We start from the raw sequence: 18895 nt of genomic DNA on the forward strand, positions 1-18895 counted from the left end.
GACCCAGAGGGATGGTATGGGGAGGGAGGAGGGAGGAGGGTCCAGGATGGGGAACACATGTATACCTGTGGTGGATTCATTTCAATATTTGGCAAAACCAATACAATATTGTAAAGTTTAAAAATAAAATAAAATTAAAAAAAAATAAAAGAAAAAAAGAAAGAAAAAAAAAAAAGGAACACTGCCAGCTTCAAATACCTGGGCATCAATGCTGCTTCTCTTTTCAACATGTTGGAGAAAATTCAGTGTACAATGGAATGCATTGGTTAGTTCTTTTTCATCTGTAACCTGGAATGTTTGCCTCCCAAGGAGTAACTCTTCTTCTGTTCCCAGGCAAATGGTTGTATAGTTTTCTGTGCAGTTCATATAAAGCAGTTACAAGAAGCTGGAAGTTTACAAAAGTCTCCCTTACAAAATTAAAGGATGATTTTAAACTACAAGAAAAAAAATAACAGCTGATATGATAAGTGCTTTGACTTGACACTATTGAATGACTAACATACACACACATACACACACATACATACAATGTGTGATTATCTTCACAACCACCTTTGGTACTATCATTAGCCCATTCTGTTGATGGGGAAATCAAGGCACAGAGAGGTTAAGTGCCTTGCCCAAGGTCACACAGCTTGGATTTTAACCCTCCAGTTTGACTTGGTGTCCACTCTTTACTACTGTCCCCTATGTATGTAGGTTTACTTTCTCTATTCATGTCTTCAATTGCAAACTCTTCTATATCTAAAGAGGCAGGGAGTGAGAACACTGGAAGAAAATATTTATTTCTAATTATTTTGAGAATCAAGTGTCTTTATTGTTATAGTGAGCAGAATTTTCCCCTCTTCTTTTGCAGCGATGTTTGTTCTTCAAAAACAGTGGTTTCTTTACGCTGTATAGGTAAGTGATTCTTGGTTTTCTGTTTCTAAAATGGGATGCATTTTGGTATCCCATTTGATACCAAAATCAAATGGTATCAAATTTGATACCTTATTGAAATGTATCCCAGTGTGTCTTTGGGGAACTTGGAGATAGAAGGTGGAGTAACGCGTCAGGACACACCCAGCACCCTGCCCAAGGGTTCCCGTTCTTGAATCTGGATACACTTTAGATACCTATTGCTTTGGTCCAAGAAACAGCTGTCCCAAGGACAGACAAACTGCAGAGACAGACAATGTGGCCCTCTCTGTGGTGTCCACATTGTGGGGCTGGAGACCCATGGGTGTCCCCATTCCAGCGTTTGGACTACTTGTAGTTTCCAACCTTTTGGGCTTCCCTGGTGGCTCAGACAGTAAAGAATCTGCCTGCACTGCAGAAGACCTGAGTTCAATCCCTCTGTCAGGAAGATCCCTTGGAGAAGGAAATGGCAACCCACTCCAGTATTCTTGCCTGGAAAATTCCATGGACAGAGGAACCTGATGGGCTACAATCCATGGAGTCGCAAAGAGTTAGACATGACTGAGCAACTAACACTTTCACATTTTCCAAACGTTTTATGGGTATGGAGGATACTGTCCCTGAGCTCCCTTCTCTGGTATGGCCCCATCCTCTTCCCGTATGGGTCTCGGCCCTGAAGCTTGGATTCCCAGTTTGAACAGGTGAAGCTAGCAGTCACTCCGGGGTGAACACCATTCCCCAGTGGTCCTGGCAGTAACTTCCCACACATGTTGGTTCAAGATACCAGGAGATACCAGGAGAGCGTGGTGCCTGCCCTGCCCTCCTGCCCACGCTGTCCACCTTGTGATGGTTTGAGAGCAGTGCATAGGAGAAAAGCCCTCCTTAGCTTTGTTCAGGAATCTTAGGGTCTCTGAGCATTCAAGGGGGTTCCAGGGCCTTTGTTATCTGCCCTGCTACATGGGTATTTGGGAGATGCTGATGGAATCACACAAGTGCCAAGCAACTGGTGGCATCCAGGCTATCAGAAGCGGTGCTTCCCGGGGGTGGCTGCAGGGGTGGGGTGGTTGCTGGAGGAGTGTCCTCTGGCCCCCCACCCCAGCCTAAAGAGACCAGGTGGCGTTTTCCAAAGTCAGAGCCCAAAGAAACAGGAACAAGAGGAGATCACGGTCACCCTGCAGCCAGGCCGGAACCTTGGGATGGGAACACAGTATGGCAGGTGTCCGGGAGAAGCGGGAAGGAGGGTGGCAAAGGGGGTAGTGGGATTGGGTGGGGGCGGCCCTGCTTTGCTCATTCGCCGGCTGCACTGTGCTTGTCTCTCTCAGAATGCGGGGTCTCCGTGAAGACGAGCCGCCAGAGCCGGATCGTGGGGGGATCGAATGCTTACTCGGGCGAATGGCCCTGGCAGGTTAGCCTGCACGTGCAGGGCATCCACGTCTGTGGGGGCTCCATCATCACCCCGGAGTGGATCGTGACAGCCGCGCACTGCGTAGAGGAGTAAGTCTCGAGGAGGTGGGGCCTGAGGAAGGGGGCGTGGCCTGAGGAAAGGGGCGGAACCAGAGGAGTAGGGGGCGGAGCCTGGGGTTCTGAGGAGGCTTTGCCAGAGGCCTTGCGCAAAGTCCTTGACTGCTGCAGGCTCCGGTTTCCTTGGGGACAACTGGGGCTTCTAAGGGCGCCTCGCTGGCGTCACAGGGAGGGTCAGATGACTTGTGAAGCACGTGAAACTGTGGCCAATACATCCCATAGCGTGTGTCCATCGCTTTGAGTCAGCATAGGGATGCAGTGTAAAGCTGGGGTGATGCTATGATCAGAACGAATTCCAGTCCACAGTCTTCTCAGCTCGGTCCTATCCTTCCTGAGGCCGCTGCCCTCTCGACAAGTTTGGGCTCCCTGGATGCTCGTCCCCAGAGAGACACTCAGAGAAACTTGGGGACACTCAAACGTCAGGCTGTCCTGCCAGAAGGTTCTCTGTGATCCATTAAGCAGCCTGGGCCCCAGAGTTGCCCATACAGATGGGTGGGGAGGGGTGAGGGTGGCCATCATTTATAGCGTTAGCTTTTGTAGACGATACTGTTCTTCCTTCTTTTTTCTTAAACAAGGAATTTTTTTTGGTCACGTGGATATTTTGAAAAACCCTCACTCATGGGAGCTGTTTGTCATGTTTAGAGTGAGGCTGGGCCTAACTTGGCTGTTCCCTGGCTGATTAGCCTCACACAGTTCACCCCAGGTGTCTGACAGTAGTGTCTGCACCTGTAAGTCAGGTGTGCTGTTTTGAGGGTTGTTGCGAAGGTTGAAGGAAGGAGTGTGTATAACTCAGGAGTGTCCCTTCCTTCCATCCACCAGATTCCATGGGCTCTAAGACTTGGGGTTTTCTTAGAAGGGAAGCACCCAAAAGAAGGTAGTGCCTGGGTGGTTATTAGACTCAGAGTCTACTCCCTGGTACACATTTATTAAGCACCTACTGTGTGCCAGGAGATGTTCTAGTATATAAAGATAAGTAAGACCCAGTCATGCTGGAAATAAGGTTTCAAACCTCAGGGAGATGTGTAGATTCAAGAATAAGTTGGGCTTCCCAGGTGGCGCTAGTGGTAAAGAACCTGCCTGCTAATGCAGGAAACTTAAGAGACATGGGTTTGATCCCTGGGTCAGGAAGATCCCCTGGAGGAGGGCAGGGCAACCCACTCCAGTATGCTTGCCTGGACAATTCCATGGACAGAAGAGCATTGCAGGCTATAGTCTATAGGGTCACAAAGAGTCAGACATGACTGAAGCGACTTAGCACACATGCATAAGTGTTCTTGGAATTGCAAGTGTTTGCAGGCTGGTGCAGAAATACAGGAGGAAAATGATTCACTGATGAAGTAAAGGAGAGGGGTGTAGGAGGGTGAGGCTGTGTAAGATGGGGAGAGAGAAGAGCCTGAGACCACCTGGCCATTCTGGTGTGGCTTCTGACAAGTCATGTCGCCCCGGGGGCTGATGACTTTTGAGAACTGTGGAATGCGTGTTTTGTATTTGCCATTCTTACATGCTGAGCGGTGTTCCTCTCTGTCTTCCAGACCTCTTAACAATCCCAAGATCTGGGTGGCCTTTGCAGGAATCTTGAAACAATCTTACATGTTCTATGGAAGTGGATACCGAGTAGCAAAAGTGATTTCCCACCCAAATTATGATTCCAAGACCAAGAACAATGACATCGCGCTAATGAAGCTGCAGACGCCTCTGACTTTCAACGGTGCGTACCTGTGTTCCAGCAGCCCAGGGTGTGTGAACAGTTTTGACCAAATCTTAAGAGGCTGACTGGAAATAAAACGTGCTGTGAAGACTGGATGGAGGAAATGTGCATTGAGCTACAGTGTGCAGGGCTGGGGGAGGGGATGACTGCTAGAAGAGGGTTTCCAGAGACTGAGCCACCCCAAAATGTGCTTGTGGCCACTGAGCGATGTGGTCACCACCATGTTTTTCCTCCACCACACGGTGACAACTTAGCACACATGCACATCTACAAAAGTCATTTCATAATCAGGGTCTGATCAGTGACAGTTGACACTGTGCCTTTAATTATAATACACTGATCAGTTACCTTCATCGTGATCAGTTTAGTCTGTAGTTGATACAGCCCTGCCGTGCCCAGTGTCAACTATTTGCATCACAGGACTGTTGACTGTTGACTTTCAGCTGTTAACTGTTGACCTTCAGTTTTCCCAAACCCTAACTTCCAGAGGTGAACTTCTTGTCTCTTAGAAAAAGGGTCATGGCAGGGAGAGGAAGAGGATGCTAGGACACATTGGAATCTAGAAGGCTCCCTGGCCACAGGGTGGTGGTCCTAGGCCCAGTGCCTGCACACGGAAAGGTCCAGGTGGAGACCATCACCCGAGGCCTTCAGTTAGACCAGAGCCGCTCATGGTGTTTTCTTTTCATGAAACAGACAAAGTGAAGCCAGTGTGTCTACCCAATCCAGGCATGATGCTGGAGCCAACTCAGTCCTGCTGGATTTCCGGGTGGGGGGCCACCTACGAGAAAGGTGAGTCTCCCCGCCCAGGGTCTGCAGGTCCCATGAATCAGAGCATGGGTTCAGAAGTGGGAGATCTAGGTTTTGATCTTGGTTCTACCACTGAATGATTGGATGATTTTTGGGTGATTCACCCAGGCTGTTTGCCTCAGGTTCTCTACATGTTAGATGGGAAAATCCTACCTGCCCTACCTACCACAGTGCCCTGATTAAGGTCAAATGCAAAGACTTCCCTAGTGGTCCAATGGTTAAAACATCATTTTCCAGTGCAAGGGGTATGAGTTCAATCCCTCATCAGGTAGCTAAGATCCCACATGCCTCGTGGTCAAAAAACCAAATATAAGCAGAAACAATACTGTAACAAATTCAATAAAGGCTTTTTAAAAACTGGTCCACATCAAAAAATTAATTAAAAAAACAAATCAAGTGGAACAGTGAGTGGAAACTGTGTTTTGGAGTGTAGAGGGCACCTAAACGTGAGAGGCACATGGCCCACCATGTTCAAGTCACAGAGTCATTAACGGGCTGCCTGGAAGTCTGCTGGCCTTTGATGCGAGGATAATGGTCTCAGTGAGGATGGGCCTGTGTGACTGGCAGCAACTGGCTGCAAGTCATCAAAGCCTAGTCCTCCTGCCCTGACCACACAGAGGGGAAGAGGCTCTAGACTCTCCTGACGCAGGCTGGCCCTGCTGCCTTCAGTTATAATTTGGTTTCATGTCTGATAACCTTTTTCAAATGAAGAGATCCAGGCTGTTTCCTTTATATGGAGCATTGGATGTGCTTCAGTTCAGTTCAGTCACTCAGTCCTGTCTGACTCTTTGCAACCCCATGGACTGCAGCACACCAGGCTTCCCTGTCCATCACCAATTGCCAGGGCTTGCTCAAACTCACATCCCTTGAGTTGGTGATGTCATCCAACATCTCATCCTCTGTCGTCCCCTTCTCCTCCTGCCCTCAATCTTTCCCAGCATCAGGGTCTTTTCTAAGGAGTCAGTTCTTCACATCAGGTGGCCAAAGTATTGGAGCTTCAGCTTCAGCATCAGTCCTTCCAATGAATATTCAGGACTGATTTCCTTTAGGATGGACTGGTTTGATTGACACTCAAGAGTCTTCTCCAATACCACTGTTCAAAAGCATCAGTTCTTCCATGCTCAGCTTTCTTTATAGTCCAATTATCACATCCATACATAACTACTTCTTTAACTAGATGTACCTTTGTTGGCAAAACAATGTCTCTGCTTTTTAATATGCTATCTAGGGTGGTCATAGCATTTCTCCCAAAGAGCAAGCGTCTTTTAATTTCATGGCTGCATTCACCATCTGCAGTGATTTTGGAGCCCCCCAAAATAGTCTCTCACTGTTTCCATTGTTTGTCCATCTATTTGCCTTGAAGTGATGGGACTGGATGCCATGATCTTAGTTTTCTGAATGTTGAGTTTTAAGCCAACCTTTTCACTCTCCTTTTTCACTTTCATCAAGAGGCTCTTTAGTTCTTCTTCACTTTTTGCCATAAGGGTGGTGTTATCTGCATATCTGAGGTTTTTGATATTTCTCCCAGCAATCTTGATTCCAGCTTGTGCTTCTTCCAGCCCAGCATTTCTCATGATGTACTCTGCATATAACTTAAATAAGCAGGGTGACAGTATACAGCCTTGACGTACTCCTTTTCCTATTTGGAACGAGTCTGTTGTTCCATGTCCAGTTCTAACTGTTTATTCTTGACTTGCATACAGATTTCTCAGGAGGCAGATAAGGTGGTTTGGTATTCCCATCTCTTTAAGAATTTTCCACAGTTTATTGTGATCCACACAAAGTCTTTGGAGTAGTCAATAAAGCAGAATTAGATGTTTTTCTGGAACTCTGTTGCTTTTTCAGTGATCCAAAGAAGGTTGGCAATTTGATCTCAGGTTCCTTTGCCTTTTCTAAATCCAACTTGAACGTCTGCAAGTTCATGGTTCATGCACTGTTTAAGCTTGGCTTGGAGAATTTTGAGCATTACTTTGCCAGTGTGTGCAATGAGTGCAATTGTGTGATAGTTTGAACATTCTTTGGCATTGCCTTTCTTTGGAATTGGAATGAAAACTGACCTTTTCCAGTCCTGTGGCCACTGCTGAGTATGTGGATGTGCTTAGTGGTACGTTTATATTAATATATTGTTTACATCCTTCCAGAAGTATTTAGGGCACACCTACAAGGAATTCTTTAAAGCAGGGGTCTCAAACCCCAGGCCATGGATTGGTGCTAGTCAGTGATCTGTTAAGAACCAGGCCACACAGGAGGAGGTGAGCAGCGGGTGAGCAAGCAAAGCTTCATCGTATTTATAGCTGCTCCCCATTGCTTTCATTACCACATTATCACAATGTTCTAATAATAGAAACAAAGGGCACAATAAATGTAATGCACTTGAATCATCCTGAAACCATCCCCCCACCTCCCTGGTCCATGGAAAAACTGCCTTCTACGAAACTGGCCCGCAGCGCCAGGAAGGTTGGGGACCACTGGTTTAAAGCGAGGTGAATAGTACATGGGTGGAGCGACTTAGAGAAAGAAGGGAGAGCTAGCAACTGGGCTGAGTATCTTGGCATCTGGACGAGAGAAGCTCCTGGGTTGATCCTTCCAGTTGTGAGCAAGTTTCCTCAGCAGCCAAGACCAAAGGAAAAGTCAGCCATGATCTGTGGGGCACCTTCCAAGGGCTGGGAGAGTAACAGTGAGCAAACTAAAACAAAACCTCTGCCTGCAGGAGCTTCGCATTCTCCTGTGGGCGCTGGGGGCAGATTGTGCTCAGATAGGGAATGAGAAACTAGGTGCTTTCAAACAGTGGAGGCTTGTCATGGTGAGAGGTGGTCAGGGAGGGCTTCCTGGAAGAGGGGACATTTGAGCTGAAATCAGCATGACAAGAATGTCTTAGGAACAGAAGGGCCAGTGTGGCCAGGGCATGATGAACCAGGAGCGAGGGGGCAGTCTGGAGTCAGGTTGCATAGGGTATTGTAGGCTATGATGATAGCGCTGGCTTCTAATCCAAGTGGGCCATGGAGCTGCTAGGGAGTGACATGGTTGGATGGCTAAGTAGGGACTCACAGAAAAGGTGACAGCATGGTGAGGAGACCACTGCCACATCCTGCGAGACAAGAAGGTTGCCAGACCAGGGAGGTAGGTGTGGGGGTAGGGGCAGAGCCACCAAATCTGTTGATCGATGGAGTGTCACGGAAAAGTGAGCAGTCTCGGGGGGCCTGATTCGTGCTCATGATCTGAGCCCCATGGTGGGGCATGGGGCCACTTCCCAAGTTGAGGAGGCTCAAGTGGCATGGCTTAGGGCGGATAAGCACTCCAGGAGAGGCTCTGCTTCAGCCCCCGAGGCCACAGAGCCTAGAAAACCTCTGTGAAGCAGGTGGGTGATGGAGACAGCACAGACCTGCAAGTGATTGGTCGCTCCCACATGCAGGGAGCGAGGGCAGGCAGTCAGGAGTGGAGCAGCGCGTGGGCTTGAGAAAACTTAGGGTGCTTGAGGTGGAAACACAGGAGCTCCTGGTGTCAGCCTGGGAACTGTCCAGAGGAGAGAGAGCGATGAAGGAGGAGAAGTGATCCCAGGGAACCACGTGGCTGGGCCATGAGCGGGTGACTCTAGGACACAGTTGGAGCTTGGTCCTCAGCCCAGAGGCAGGTAGTCCTCTCCAAACACAATCCAGAGCCACTTTAAACGCACGCCTCTCAGCAGTTGAAAGGTACCTGGGTTCCCCAGGAGCAGGCTTGGTAGGAGTGGCGTGGCCGTATGTCCACGTGTCCAGGAGGGAGACCAGGCTTCCTGTGAAAGCTATGCTGTCTTTTGTTGCAGGGAAGACCTCAGATGACCTGAATGCGGCCAAGGTGCACCTCATTGAGCCCCGGAAGTGCAACAGCAAGTACATGTATGACAACCTCATCACGCCCGCCATGATCTGTGCAGGCTACCTGCGGGGCACCGTCGACTCCTGCCAGGTGATGACCAGCTGGGCTTTGCCCGGCTCCCACTGGGCCCATGAAGTGTGTCCCTCCCCTACCTGGGACCCGGGGTTGGAGGAGACCTGGAGACTCTCCCATCACCCCACTGAGCCCTCATCCCACCTTCTTGCCCTCTGGCCTGTGTGGCTTGTGGATTGACTTCTGTTCTGTAACCTGCTGTGTCCTCCAGGGTGACAGTGGAGGTCCTCTGGTCACACTGAAGAGCAGTGTCTGGTGGCTGATTGGAGACACGAGCTGGGGGTCAGGCTGTGCCAAGGAGTACCGACCGGGAGTGTACGGGAACGTGACAGTGTTCACAGACTGGATCTATCAACAAATGAGGGTAACCTTTCCATCCTCCTGATCGGCTCCCCACTTCACTGTGTCAGAGCCTGGGGGTCTAGGAGGTGTGGTCCTGTGACAGGTCGCACCTCTCCCCATACGCGTTTGGATGAAAACTTCTGGGTCCCAGCTTTGCAGGGTCCAGGGTTACCTGTGATGGGCTTGCTTCTGGCTCTAATAGCTCCATTCACCTACTCAGATGTCATTGCATCAAACTTCTGGGGATGGGCAGAAAGCAGAGTGAGGCTGCCAGGCATGATTCAGGCCTATCCTTCTCTGGGCTGTCACAGGCACCCAGGGGAGCAGCTGGGGTCTCTGGTACAAGGAGAGGGCATGAGAAGGGAAAGATCCCAGGGGTTCCTGGTGCCCCTGCTGCCTCTGGCTTCTGGCCTGGTGCATGATACTCAGAGGGGCCCAGTCTTGGGTCCTGTCTGGATCCTGGGTGAGGACTGGATGTCTGTCCATCGCAGGGGCCTTGGGACTGGGCAGTGCTCACAGATTTTGGCTCCTTCCAAGGCCAGGTTCCAGGTGAAAGTCCTGTCTCCCTCAAGTCTCCAAAGGTGCCCAGGTGCCAGGAGATGGGGCAGAAGCCGAGGGCAGTGCCTGGTGAGGCATGGCCTGTGTCTCTCCTGAGCCCAAACCTAAGACCTAACACCTTCAAGTGACTCGGAGCCCAGCCAGTCCCCGCCCCACAAAGGGCCGAGTTCTGGAAATTCATGACCCCCACTGTCCCCCTGAGGACCTGCATGATGCAGGCAAGCTGGGAGGGGGTCCTGGGGAGACTGGCGGGGGAGGTGAGGCAGGCCATGGGGTAACTGTCCCTCCAGGATGAGAGAGCGAACAGGCACCGTGTGTCTAGGCAATGCTGGTGGCTCAGCAGCAGGAAGTGGTGGCGGGGGTGGGGGGTGGTCGGCTGGATGACAACAGAGAAGGTGGAGTAGAAAGCAGGACTACGTAGACCATGGATGACTTTCAGTGGCTAAGGTCATGCTTGGTTGGCCCAGAGATGCCTGTGTCCCAGCGGTGCTGAGTGATGGGACCACCCCCCAACATCCCGGCCCCTCCTGTCCCTGGCCCTTTGCACATACTGTTCTCCTCCATTGTCAGTCTAACCCAACCTTCATGCTGTAGAAAAAAATATCCCTTTGTCTTATTTTTTAAATAATTTATTTATTTAATTCTTGGCTATGCTGGGTCTTTATTGCTGCACAGACGTTCTCTCATTGTGGTGAGCGGGGTTTACTCTCTCATGGTGTGAGCAGGCTTCTCATTGCAGTGGCTTCTCTTATGGGGGGTTTCCCAGGTGACGCTAGTGGTAACGAACCTGCCTGCCAGTGCAGGGAGATGTAAGAGACTCGAGTTCAATCCCTGGGTTGGGAAGATCCCCTGGAGGAGGGCACAGCAACCCACTCCAGTATTCTTGCCTAGAGAATCCCATGGATAGAGGAGCCTGACGGGCTTCAGTCCATGAGGTCACAAAGAATCTGGCATGACTGAAGCAATGTAGCATGCACTCTTGTTGTGGAGCACAGGCTCTAGATCCCAGGCTCAGGGGTTGTGGTACATGGGCTTAATTGCTCCGAAGCATGTGGTATCTTCCTGGATCAGGGATAGAACCCATGTCTCCTGTGTTAGCAGGTGGACTCTTTACCACTGAGCCACCAGGGAAGCCCTCCCTGTCAATGTAGGGGAAAAATAATTTTCTGCCTTTGTTTGTCTTAAGAAAATAATATCGTTTCTTTTTCCTTTTTGAACAGGCAAACAGCTAATCTGTACAGCCTGGGTCCTTGACAACATTGCACAAGAAAAAGAAGGGGCTGATTGTTAATCCCCACGCATTATGTATTTTTTGAAGTGATTCCAGGTCCTTTTGTTTTCATGCGATCATGATCCTGTATGTCTTGGGCCCTTTCCACAGTTCTGTGCAGACCCCGTGGCTCCCCTACCCCCCTGGGCCCACCCTTCCAGACCCCTCATCTGACCGGGGAGGCTGGCTGGCCATGGACAGCAGAGCCAGCGCAGAGCAAGGGGACGGGGTCTGCCCCGCGGGGACCTCCCCTCTGAGTCCCACTGCAGGGACTCCTCTTGGATTCACAGGGGGCTGGCGACTTCTCAGCTGCTGGATGGCTTGAGAAAGGAAGGCGAAAAGCCTGGCAGAGCCTGCAGGGGCCAGCCTCTGGGGCCACTGCTGGTGAGGCCACTTAGGGTAGCCCCAGGGCCTGTCTCTCCTCGAGGGAATTTGATGAACATTCTTGAGTGCCTTCTTAGCAGCCCAGAGTGCTGGCTGGAAATAAAGGGGCCAGCTCTTCATGGGTGATGACTTGATAGACACTTGAAAGGGGACCCAAACCTTTTTCTTTCGGGGGGTGTGTAGACAGAGCCCTGGGAACATATGTGATCACCCCCAGCATTGCTGGGGGCCCCCACCCAGGGAGACCCGCCTTATTCTCCAGTCTCTCTCTGGCCTCCCTTGAAGATGGTGCAATGCCCCGGGCCCCCACTGAGGTCTTCACCCCGAGTAGGGTGCCTGCTGACCCTCTTAACGCCTGCTAATCATTCACCTGGAAATCGAGCTCACCCAGGGAAATCAGGGATACTAATTAAAGAAACACTGTTTCCTGTAAAGCGTCTACCTGTTACTACCTCAGTGCCCATGAAACCGGGCCGTAGTCCTACTCTTACTTTTTGAAATTACTGCTGCCTTTGCTTGTGTGAGCAGTAGCCAACTTGAGCTACTTTCACAAAGTGACTGCTCCCAATTTAATGTTCTGTAAATGTTGTCCTGAAGCACAGCATCTGGGCTTGTGAGAAAGGAGAGAGGGGTGTGCATGGGCCTCCCCTGGCCCCTTCCAACCACTCCTCAAGCTCCCCTGCAGGGGAGAGTCAGGCTTCAGTGACCAAGTGTGAAGCGTAAACACGGGTGCTGTGAGGTCCTGCCTCCTCTCCGACACGCTGGTTTCGCAGAACGACTTGAGTGATTCTGCACAAGGACTTGACCTTGGAGTGGAAGTCAGGACGATGCGCTAGCAGGATGCTTGGGCGGCAGCATCCCAGGGGCCATCCTGACCTGCCTGCTCCCGAGTCAGATTTTAAAAAGCATCGTCATGGTGAGCAAGCATTCCTTCTTTAGTGCTTCTTTTAATTTATGTGACCACTGTTTGTTCTCTGTTTTGTATCTTTTTTAAACTGTAAAATTCAATTGTGAAAAACTGAACAAATAAATTATGCATTTTTTTTTTCCAAACATGTGGCAAGCAGAACCGGTCTGCATTTCCGCATTGGGCCTTGATGTCAGGGCAGCCCCTGAATGGTGGGTTGGCAGGGGGTGAGGTCAGGTGGGGTGGGGCAGATGTGGTCTCCTGGCTGCCCTGCTGGCCCCCACAGCTTGTCCTGTAGGATAGCAAAGTGAAAGTGTGAAAGTGTTAATTGCTCAGTCATGTCCAACTCTTTGTGACCCCATGGACTGTAGCCTGCCAAGCTCCTCTGTCCATGGGATTCTCCAGGGAAGAATATTGGGGTGGGTAGCCATTCCCTTCTCCAGGGGATCTTCCCGACCCAGGGATTGAATCCAGGTCTCCTGCATTCCTGGCAGATTCTTTACCGTCTGAGCCACGAGGGAAGGCATCAGTCCCCAACTTTTTGGCACCGAGGACCAGTTTCATAGAAGACAATTTTCTCATGAACTGGGATGGTTCAGGTGGAGCGATGGGAAGCGGCCGATGAAGTTTCCCATCGCCACTCACCTCCTGCTGTGCAGCCTGGACCAGTACTGATCCTAGGGGCTGGGGACCCCTGCTATAGGAGGTAACCAAGCTCCTTAAGGAGCATCACCTGTACCTCCCGTTTCTCCCAGATATGGACCCTGAGACCCAACTCCCTTCTAGAACTCTCTGCCCAGTGACCCCAGAGTCCTCAGATTCTGCCTTCTCAAACTTGTATAGCATCTCCTCCCCTAAAATTCCTGTGAGCTCATGGCAGCAGAGCTGCTTCCTTAACATGTGTCTCAGCCCCTGGAGTTGTGACTACAGGTAAGAGACAGATAGAGGGTAAATGTTTTCCTCCCTGGAAGAGATATCCACTCATGTTCTTCAAATAGCCCAAATCTGGCAGGTCCCAATGTGTAACAGGTGATTGGAGAGAATTGTCTGCGTTGTGTCAGTTTGTGTTAAAATTATGGTAAAAGTTGTAATAAAAAAGTAAAGAAAACATGTGTTTTGTTAGATAATATTTTTTTTAAGTTTTTTTTTTTTTTGATGTGGGCCATCTTTAGAATCTTTTATGCTATGGCTCCAATACTTTCACTACCTGATGCTAAGAGCTGACTCATTGGGAAAGACCCTGATGCTGGGAAAGATTGAAGGTGGGAGGAGAAGGGGAGGGCAGGAGGAGAAGGGGATGACACGAGATGAGATGGTTGGATGGCATCACCAACTCCATGGACGTGAGTCAGATCACTCCGGGAGATGGTGAAGGACAGGGAAGCCTGGCGTGCTGCAGTCCATGGGGTCGCAAAGAGTCGGACATGACTTAGCAACTGAACAACAAAAGAACGAAAGGGGACAAGTTGGGGCAGGTACCTGCCAGCCACCAGTCTTTGTCACCTGATCGCCATAGAATTTTGTTTTCTGTATGTTTGCTTAAAGACACCTTACTGGTAGATACTGTCAATTCATTAACACTGAACTCATGGCCAGCAACCCCATAAGTCACTCCTGAAGGACGCTTCCCTAGCACACATGTTTTGTCTGGAGGGCACAGCCAGCCTTCCTGCACTTAGATTAGACAGCACTTCCCATTCTGCTTGGGGCCATTTCAACATTGACATCACCATCTGAAAATACAAAAATGCTAAACAACAGGCGCTAAATAAACTGAAAAGGATACTTGTTTACAGTCTGAGCTGAAGCAGGAAGGCAGGGTAGCCATTTTCACACTCAATCAGCCGTTCAGTGTTTTTGCTCCTCTGCCGGTGTCCACGAAAGCGCTGCTAGTGTTCTTTTGGGGTAACAGATCAACTTTAATGAGTAGGTGGATCTACCGGTACGGAATCTGTGAATAATGAAGATGGACTGTGTCCTAAAAGTGTCCACGTGGCAGGGCAGCTGACATCTTTTTCAGTCGTATTTCTCATTTTGCAGTCCTCCTCCCGTGAGTGGCTTTAATTTTGAATGAAGCTGATTTCACTTAAAAGATCCAGCCAGGGAGGGGACTTTCCTGGTGGTCCAGTAGCTAAGACTCTACATTCCCAATGCAGGAGGACTGGGTTTAATCCCAGGGTGGAATAGATCCCACGTGCCACAAAGAAGATCGAAGATCCTGCGTGCGGCAACTAAAACCTAGCGTAGCCAAATGAATAAATATAAACAACAAAGATCCAGCCTGAATGCTGAAACTAGGGAAATAGATATTTCTGTATTTAAACCTTTACAAGAGACAAACATTAATTTGCTTAATATAAATTAACCCAAAATACTAAAGTGGACACACGAGTATTAAAGGTGTGGAATCTGTGTTGATCACTTTGTGGCTTCTTGCAGCTGGGGAAGTAGGTGAGTTTCCAGGGTAGAGAATGAATTAACTTTGATTCGATTCTCACTGAGCTGTTATGGGGGAGGGCACAGTCCTGCCTTAAACTCAGGTACCTGGTCTGTTCTCAGCACCTCCCTGGTTCTCATGGGGTTGCCCTGATTTGGCTCGAAATTCAGAAACTTTATTCTTTTGACCAAGGCTTCACCCTGGACCCGAGTTTGTGAAGAGCCACACACACACACATATACTCCCATTTGGAGTCCTATCCCCCAGCCGCAGTCCTTTTCTGCTCTGGATGTAGAGAGGGTGATGTATGATATGGTACAGGCCAGAGCTCTTCTCCCAGTGTGCCCAGTGTTTTAAGAAAAATGTGCAATTTATGCTACTTCCAAAGTAGTTCAGTTTGGTCACTCAGTCATGTCCAACTCTTTGCAACCCCGTGGACTGCAGCACGCCAGGCTTCCCTGTCCATCACCAACTCCCGGAGCTTGTTCAAACCCATGTCCACTGAGTCTGTGATGCCATCCAACCATCTCATCCTCTGTCATCCCCTTCTCCTGCCTTCAATCTTTCCCAGCATCAGGGTCTTTTTCAATGAGTCAGTTCTTCACATCAGATGGCCAGAGTATTGGAGCTTCAGCTTCAGCATCAGTCCTTCCAATGAATATTCAGGACTGATTTCCTTTAGGATTGACTGGTTTGATCTCCTTGCTTTCCACAGGACTTTGAAGAATCTTCTCCAATACCACAGTTCAAAAGCATCAGTTCTTTGTTTTAAAAAGTCACTAATGTACCAGCTGTGCCTGCTTTCTCTGACTCTGCAACCCCATGGACTGCAACCCACCAGGCTCCTCTGTCCATGGGATTCTCCAGGCAAGAATACTGGAGTGGGCTGTCATTTCCTTCTCTGGGGGATCTTCCCCGCCCAGATATCAAACCCACATCTACTCCATTGCAGGCAGATTCTTTACCACTAGGCCACCTGCGAAAGCCCATAATATACCAGCTGTTTCATTTTAAATGAATTAACCCCATAAATATTGGTGTTTGAGCCATCGTTTTGCTTTGATTAAAGAACCTGAACTCATAATCCCCTGAAAATCCACTAATCACTTGGAAAGCCAACGTCAGTGCCTCATTAGCTGCTTTTAGGGCTTCCTGGTTTACCAGTTGGATTGGATTCCTTTCCTCCCACACAGTAACCGACGGTGGGGACTTTCCTGGCTGGCTGCTTTTGTCTTTGCTCTAAGAAGGAAACTAATAAAGGTAGCTGCTCCGTAGCATCTTAGAAGATAGTCAAGCAAGCATCAAGTCACTTGGACATGTGCCTGGCATCTCCTACGCCCACTCCCTCCCACAGCGTTTACTAAGCACCAGCAGACCCTGTATTCTGGAAAACCGAGGCTTCCTAGTTCTGTCACTTCAATGTTATCTAGTTCCTCTCCTAGCTCTGCTCCAAACTCAACCCCACACTCTGGGGTCAACCAAGTCCCAGACTTGCCTGGAGAGAGGGTCCCTGAGTACGCATGATTGCTCCTCTAGTTTAGTCTGCCCAGGTTCATGGACCTTGAAGCCGGCGCTGTGGAGCCGGCAGCAGAATCTCGAGAGGCAGGCTCTGCTCCTGGTGTTGCCCTTCACAGAGGAGATGGGGGACTGGGGTGGGGCGGTGGGGGTTGGAGGATGGGGGGCAGTTCAGCCGCTTGCCTGAGCCCCACTGCCCTCTGAGTGATGGACTCACACAGAGCGGACTCCAGGCCAGCCTCTGCTTGACTCCTCAACAGATAGGAGGGGAGCCAGTGTTCTTCTGCCCTGTCGATGGCCAGTCAGGACAGATCTGAGGGATTCCTGGACACCTGCTCTTTCTGATGAAAGTGAGTACCTTGTGAGTCCCCAGCACCTTGTGAGCTCCTTGTGAGTCCCCAGTGGGCTTGTCCCCCAAGTTAATTCCTGTTCTCTGAAATATTATCGGCTTTCTTCCCCCATCTATCTAGGAATCTCTAGGAAAACTATAACAACAGCAAAGAAGAATCCTTGGCAACAGTGACACCTCTTTCTGGTCGAGGTAGATTCTATGGGACGCCTGATACTGGAGCAGTTACTCAGCCAGCCACGAGGGGGCAGCAGCCCCAAGTCTCAGAGCATCCCTTCTCGTACATTGGTTGTTCAGTCGCTCAGTCCATTTCTTTGTGACCCCATGGACTGCAGCACGCCAGACCTCCCTGGCCCCCACCGTCTCTTGGAGCCTGCTCAAACTCATGTTCATTGAGTCAGTGATGCCATCCAACCATCTCATCCTCTGTCGTCCCCTTCTCCTCATGCCTTCAATCTTTACCAGCATCAGGGTCTTTTCTAATAAGTTAGCTCTTCGAATCAGGTGGCCAAAGTATTGGAGCTTTAGCTTCAGCATCAGCCCTTCCAATGAATATTCAGGACTGATATCCTTTAGGATTGACTGGTTCGATCTCCTTGCTGTCCAAGGGACTCTTCAAGAGTCTTCCCCAACACCACAACTCAAAAGCATCAGTTCTTCGACTCTCTGCCTTCTCTATGGTCCAGCTCTCACATCCATACGTGACTACTGGAAAAACCATAGCTTTGACTATACGGACCTTTGTCAGCAAAGTAATGTCTCTGCTTTTTAAAATGCTGTCTAGGTTGGTCATAGCTTTTCCTCCAAGGAGCAAGCATCCTTTAATTTCATGACTGCAGTCACCATCTGCAGTGATTTCGGAGCCCAAGAAAATAATACATAAATAATCTTGTACAGAAATTCTTGCATTGTCCCAAGCTTTGAGGATTGTGGAATCCTGAGCGTCAGAAGGGGCCAGCGGTGGGGGTGAGGCAGGGGCTAGATGGGAGGGGACAGTGCAGCTAGTCCACCTCTTCCAACAAGCTGTTGTCCAGCTTGGCCTGGGAGTGAATGGACAGCTCATGAGGCAGCCACTCCCCTTCTGGCTGGGTGTCTGCATGTCCCCATGGCTGCCTAGTCCAAGGAGGCCAGTCGGGACCCTGCTCTGCTCCTTCTGGACAACACGTGGTTAATATTCTGCCTTCTCACCTCCCAGACCAGAACAGCATCTGCTGTAAAATCCTCCTAGGTGGGCAGTGACCTCTCTCGACTTAGACTTTCACCTTTCAGCTCCACACTAGGTGGCCAGCAATTAAGCAGACTGGATGCTTGATCAGCATACATTATAAACCACAAATGCTGATTGCTTCACCTTCTGTCCCATTTCTTTAACTTTATTCCCCATTTCCCTTCTAGCCTCTTATAAATAACCCACCACATTCTTTTGCTCAACCATTCCTTCTGACCTGACCCAGTACAGAGGGCAGCCTTAGTGTCCACTGATTGCTCCACAGATTCCCACCTGCTGTCATTTTCAAACGTCTCCCAAATAAAGAAGGTGTCAGAGAGGGTTTCCTGATGGCACAGTGGGTAAGAATCCACCTGCCAAGGCAGGAGACACAGGTTTGATCCCTGATCTGGGAAGATCCCGTATGCCTAGGAGCAATGAAGCCCATGCACCGCCACTACTGAGCCCACGTGTTGCAAGTACTGAAGCCCATGTGCCTTAGAGCCCGTGCACCACAAGACAAGCCACCACAATGAGAAGCCACAGCTGTAAGAAGCCCACATAGCATGACTGCGGAGTAGCCCTCACTCGCCACAATCAGAGAAAGCCCGAGTGCAGCAATGAAGACTCAGTGCGAGCAAAATAACAATAAAATAAATAAACATTAGAAAAGAAAGTGTCAGAGAAATGTCTGGTAGAAAGAAGTGTATTACAAATTGAAGAAATAGGCTTCTGTATGCATTCACAAGTATGGCACTCATGTTCCTAAAACATGGGGTGTGAAAGGCTATTACAGCAATTGGAATGACCCTTCTACAGTGCTGTGTGGGGATCATTAACTGACAGAGGGGTGGAGAGAGTTCAGGGATGGGGCAGGGTGGGCATGAAGCATCGAAGGAAATCACCTGATGCTTGAAGCCAGTGTGCTTATCCACTAAGAGACAGCAGAGACTACGGCCGCAGGCTGACCACTGACGCATCTGTGAAACGGGCAGTTGAGGGCGTGCGGCCGTCAGGGGAGCTGTCGGCTGTCCGCTCCCTGGAGACCCGGGGCTACACGGAGGGC

The 18895-nt window shown here is 49.8% G+C and overlaps 2 protein-coding genes across 2 annotated transcripts in view; one reads left to right on the forward strand and one right to left on the reverse strand.

Moving 5' to 3' along the window:
• TMPRSS2 (transmembrane protease, serine 2) overlaps nt 1-13429 on the forward strand; it is a 46742-nt gene extending 33313 nt beyond the window's left edge. The window contains exons 8-15 of the mRNA XM_010834939.1: nt 857-900; nt 2220-2391; nt 3951-4126; nt 4820-4915; nt 8736-8878; nt 9072-9224; nt 10981-12330; nt 12816-13429. Of these exons, the coding sequence (XP_010833241.1) occupies nt 857-900; nt 2220-2391; nt 3951-4126; nt 4820-4915; nt 8736-8878; nt 9072-9224; nt 10981-10992 (796 nt within the window). The 3' untranslated portion in view covers nt 10993-12330; nt 12816-13429. The remainder of the gene's footprint in view (nt 1-856; nt 901-2219; nt 2392-3950; nt 4127-4819; nt 4916-8735; nt 8879-9071; nt 9225-10980; nt 12331-12815) is intronic.
• A 5090-nt stretch (nt 13430-18519) lies between these two features.
• MX1 (MX dynamin-like GTPase 1) overlaps nt 18520-18895 on the reverse strand; it is a 33400-nt gene continuing 33024 nt past the window's right edge. The window contains exon 16 of the mRNA XM_010834940.1: nt 18520-18895. The gene's annotated coding sequence lies outside the window, so the exon portion shown is untranslated.

The sequence above is a fragment of the Bison bison genome, unplaced genomic scaffold (genome assembly GCF_000754665.1).
Source record: "Bison bison bison isolate TAMUID 2011002044 unplaced genomic scaffold, Bison_UMD1.0 scf7180017864037, whole genome shotgun sequence".
NCBI classification, from domain to species: domain Eukaryota; kingdom Metazoa; phylum Chordata; class Mammalia; order Artiodactyla; family Bovidae; genus Bison; species Bison bison.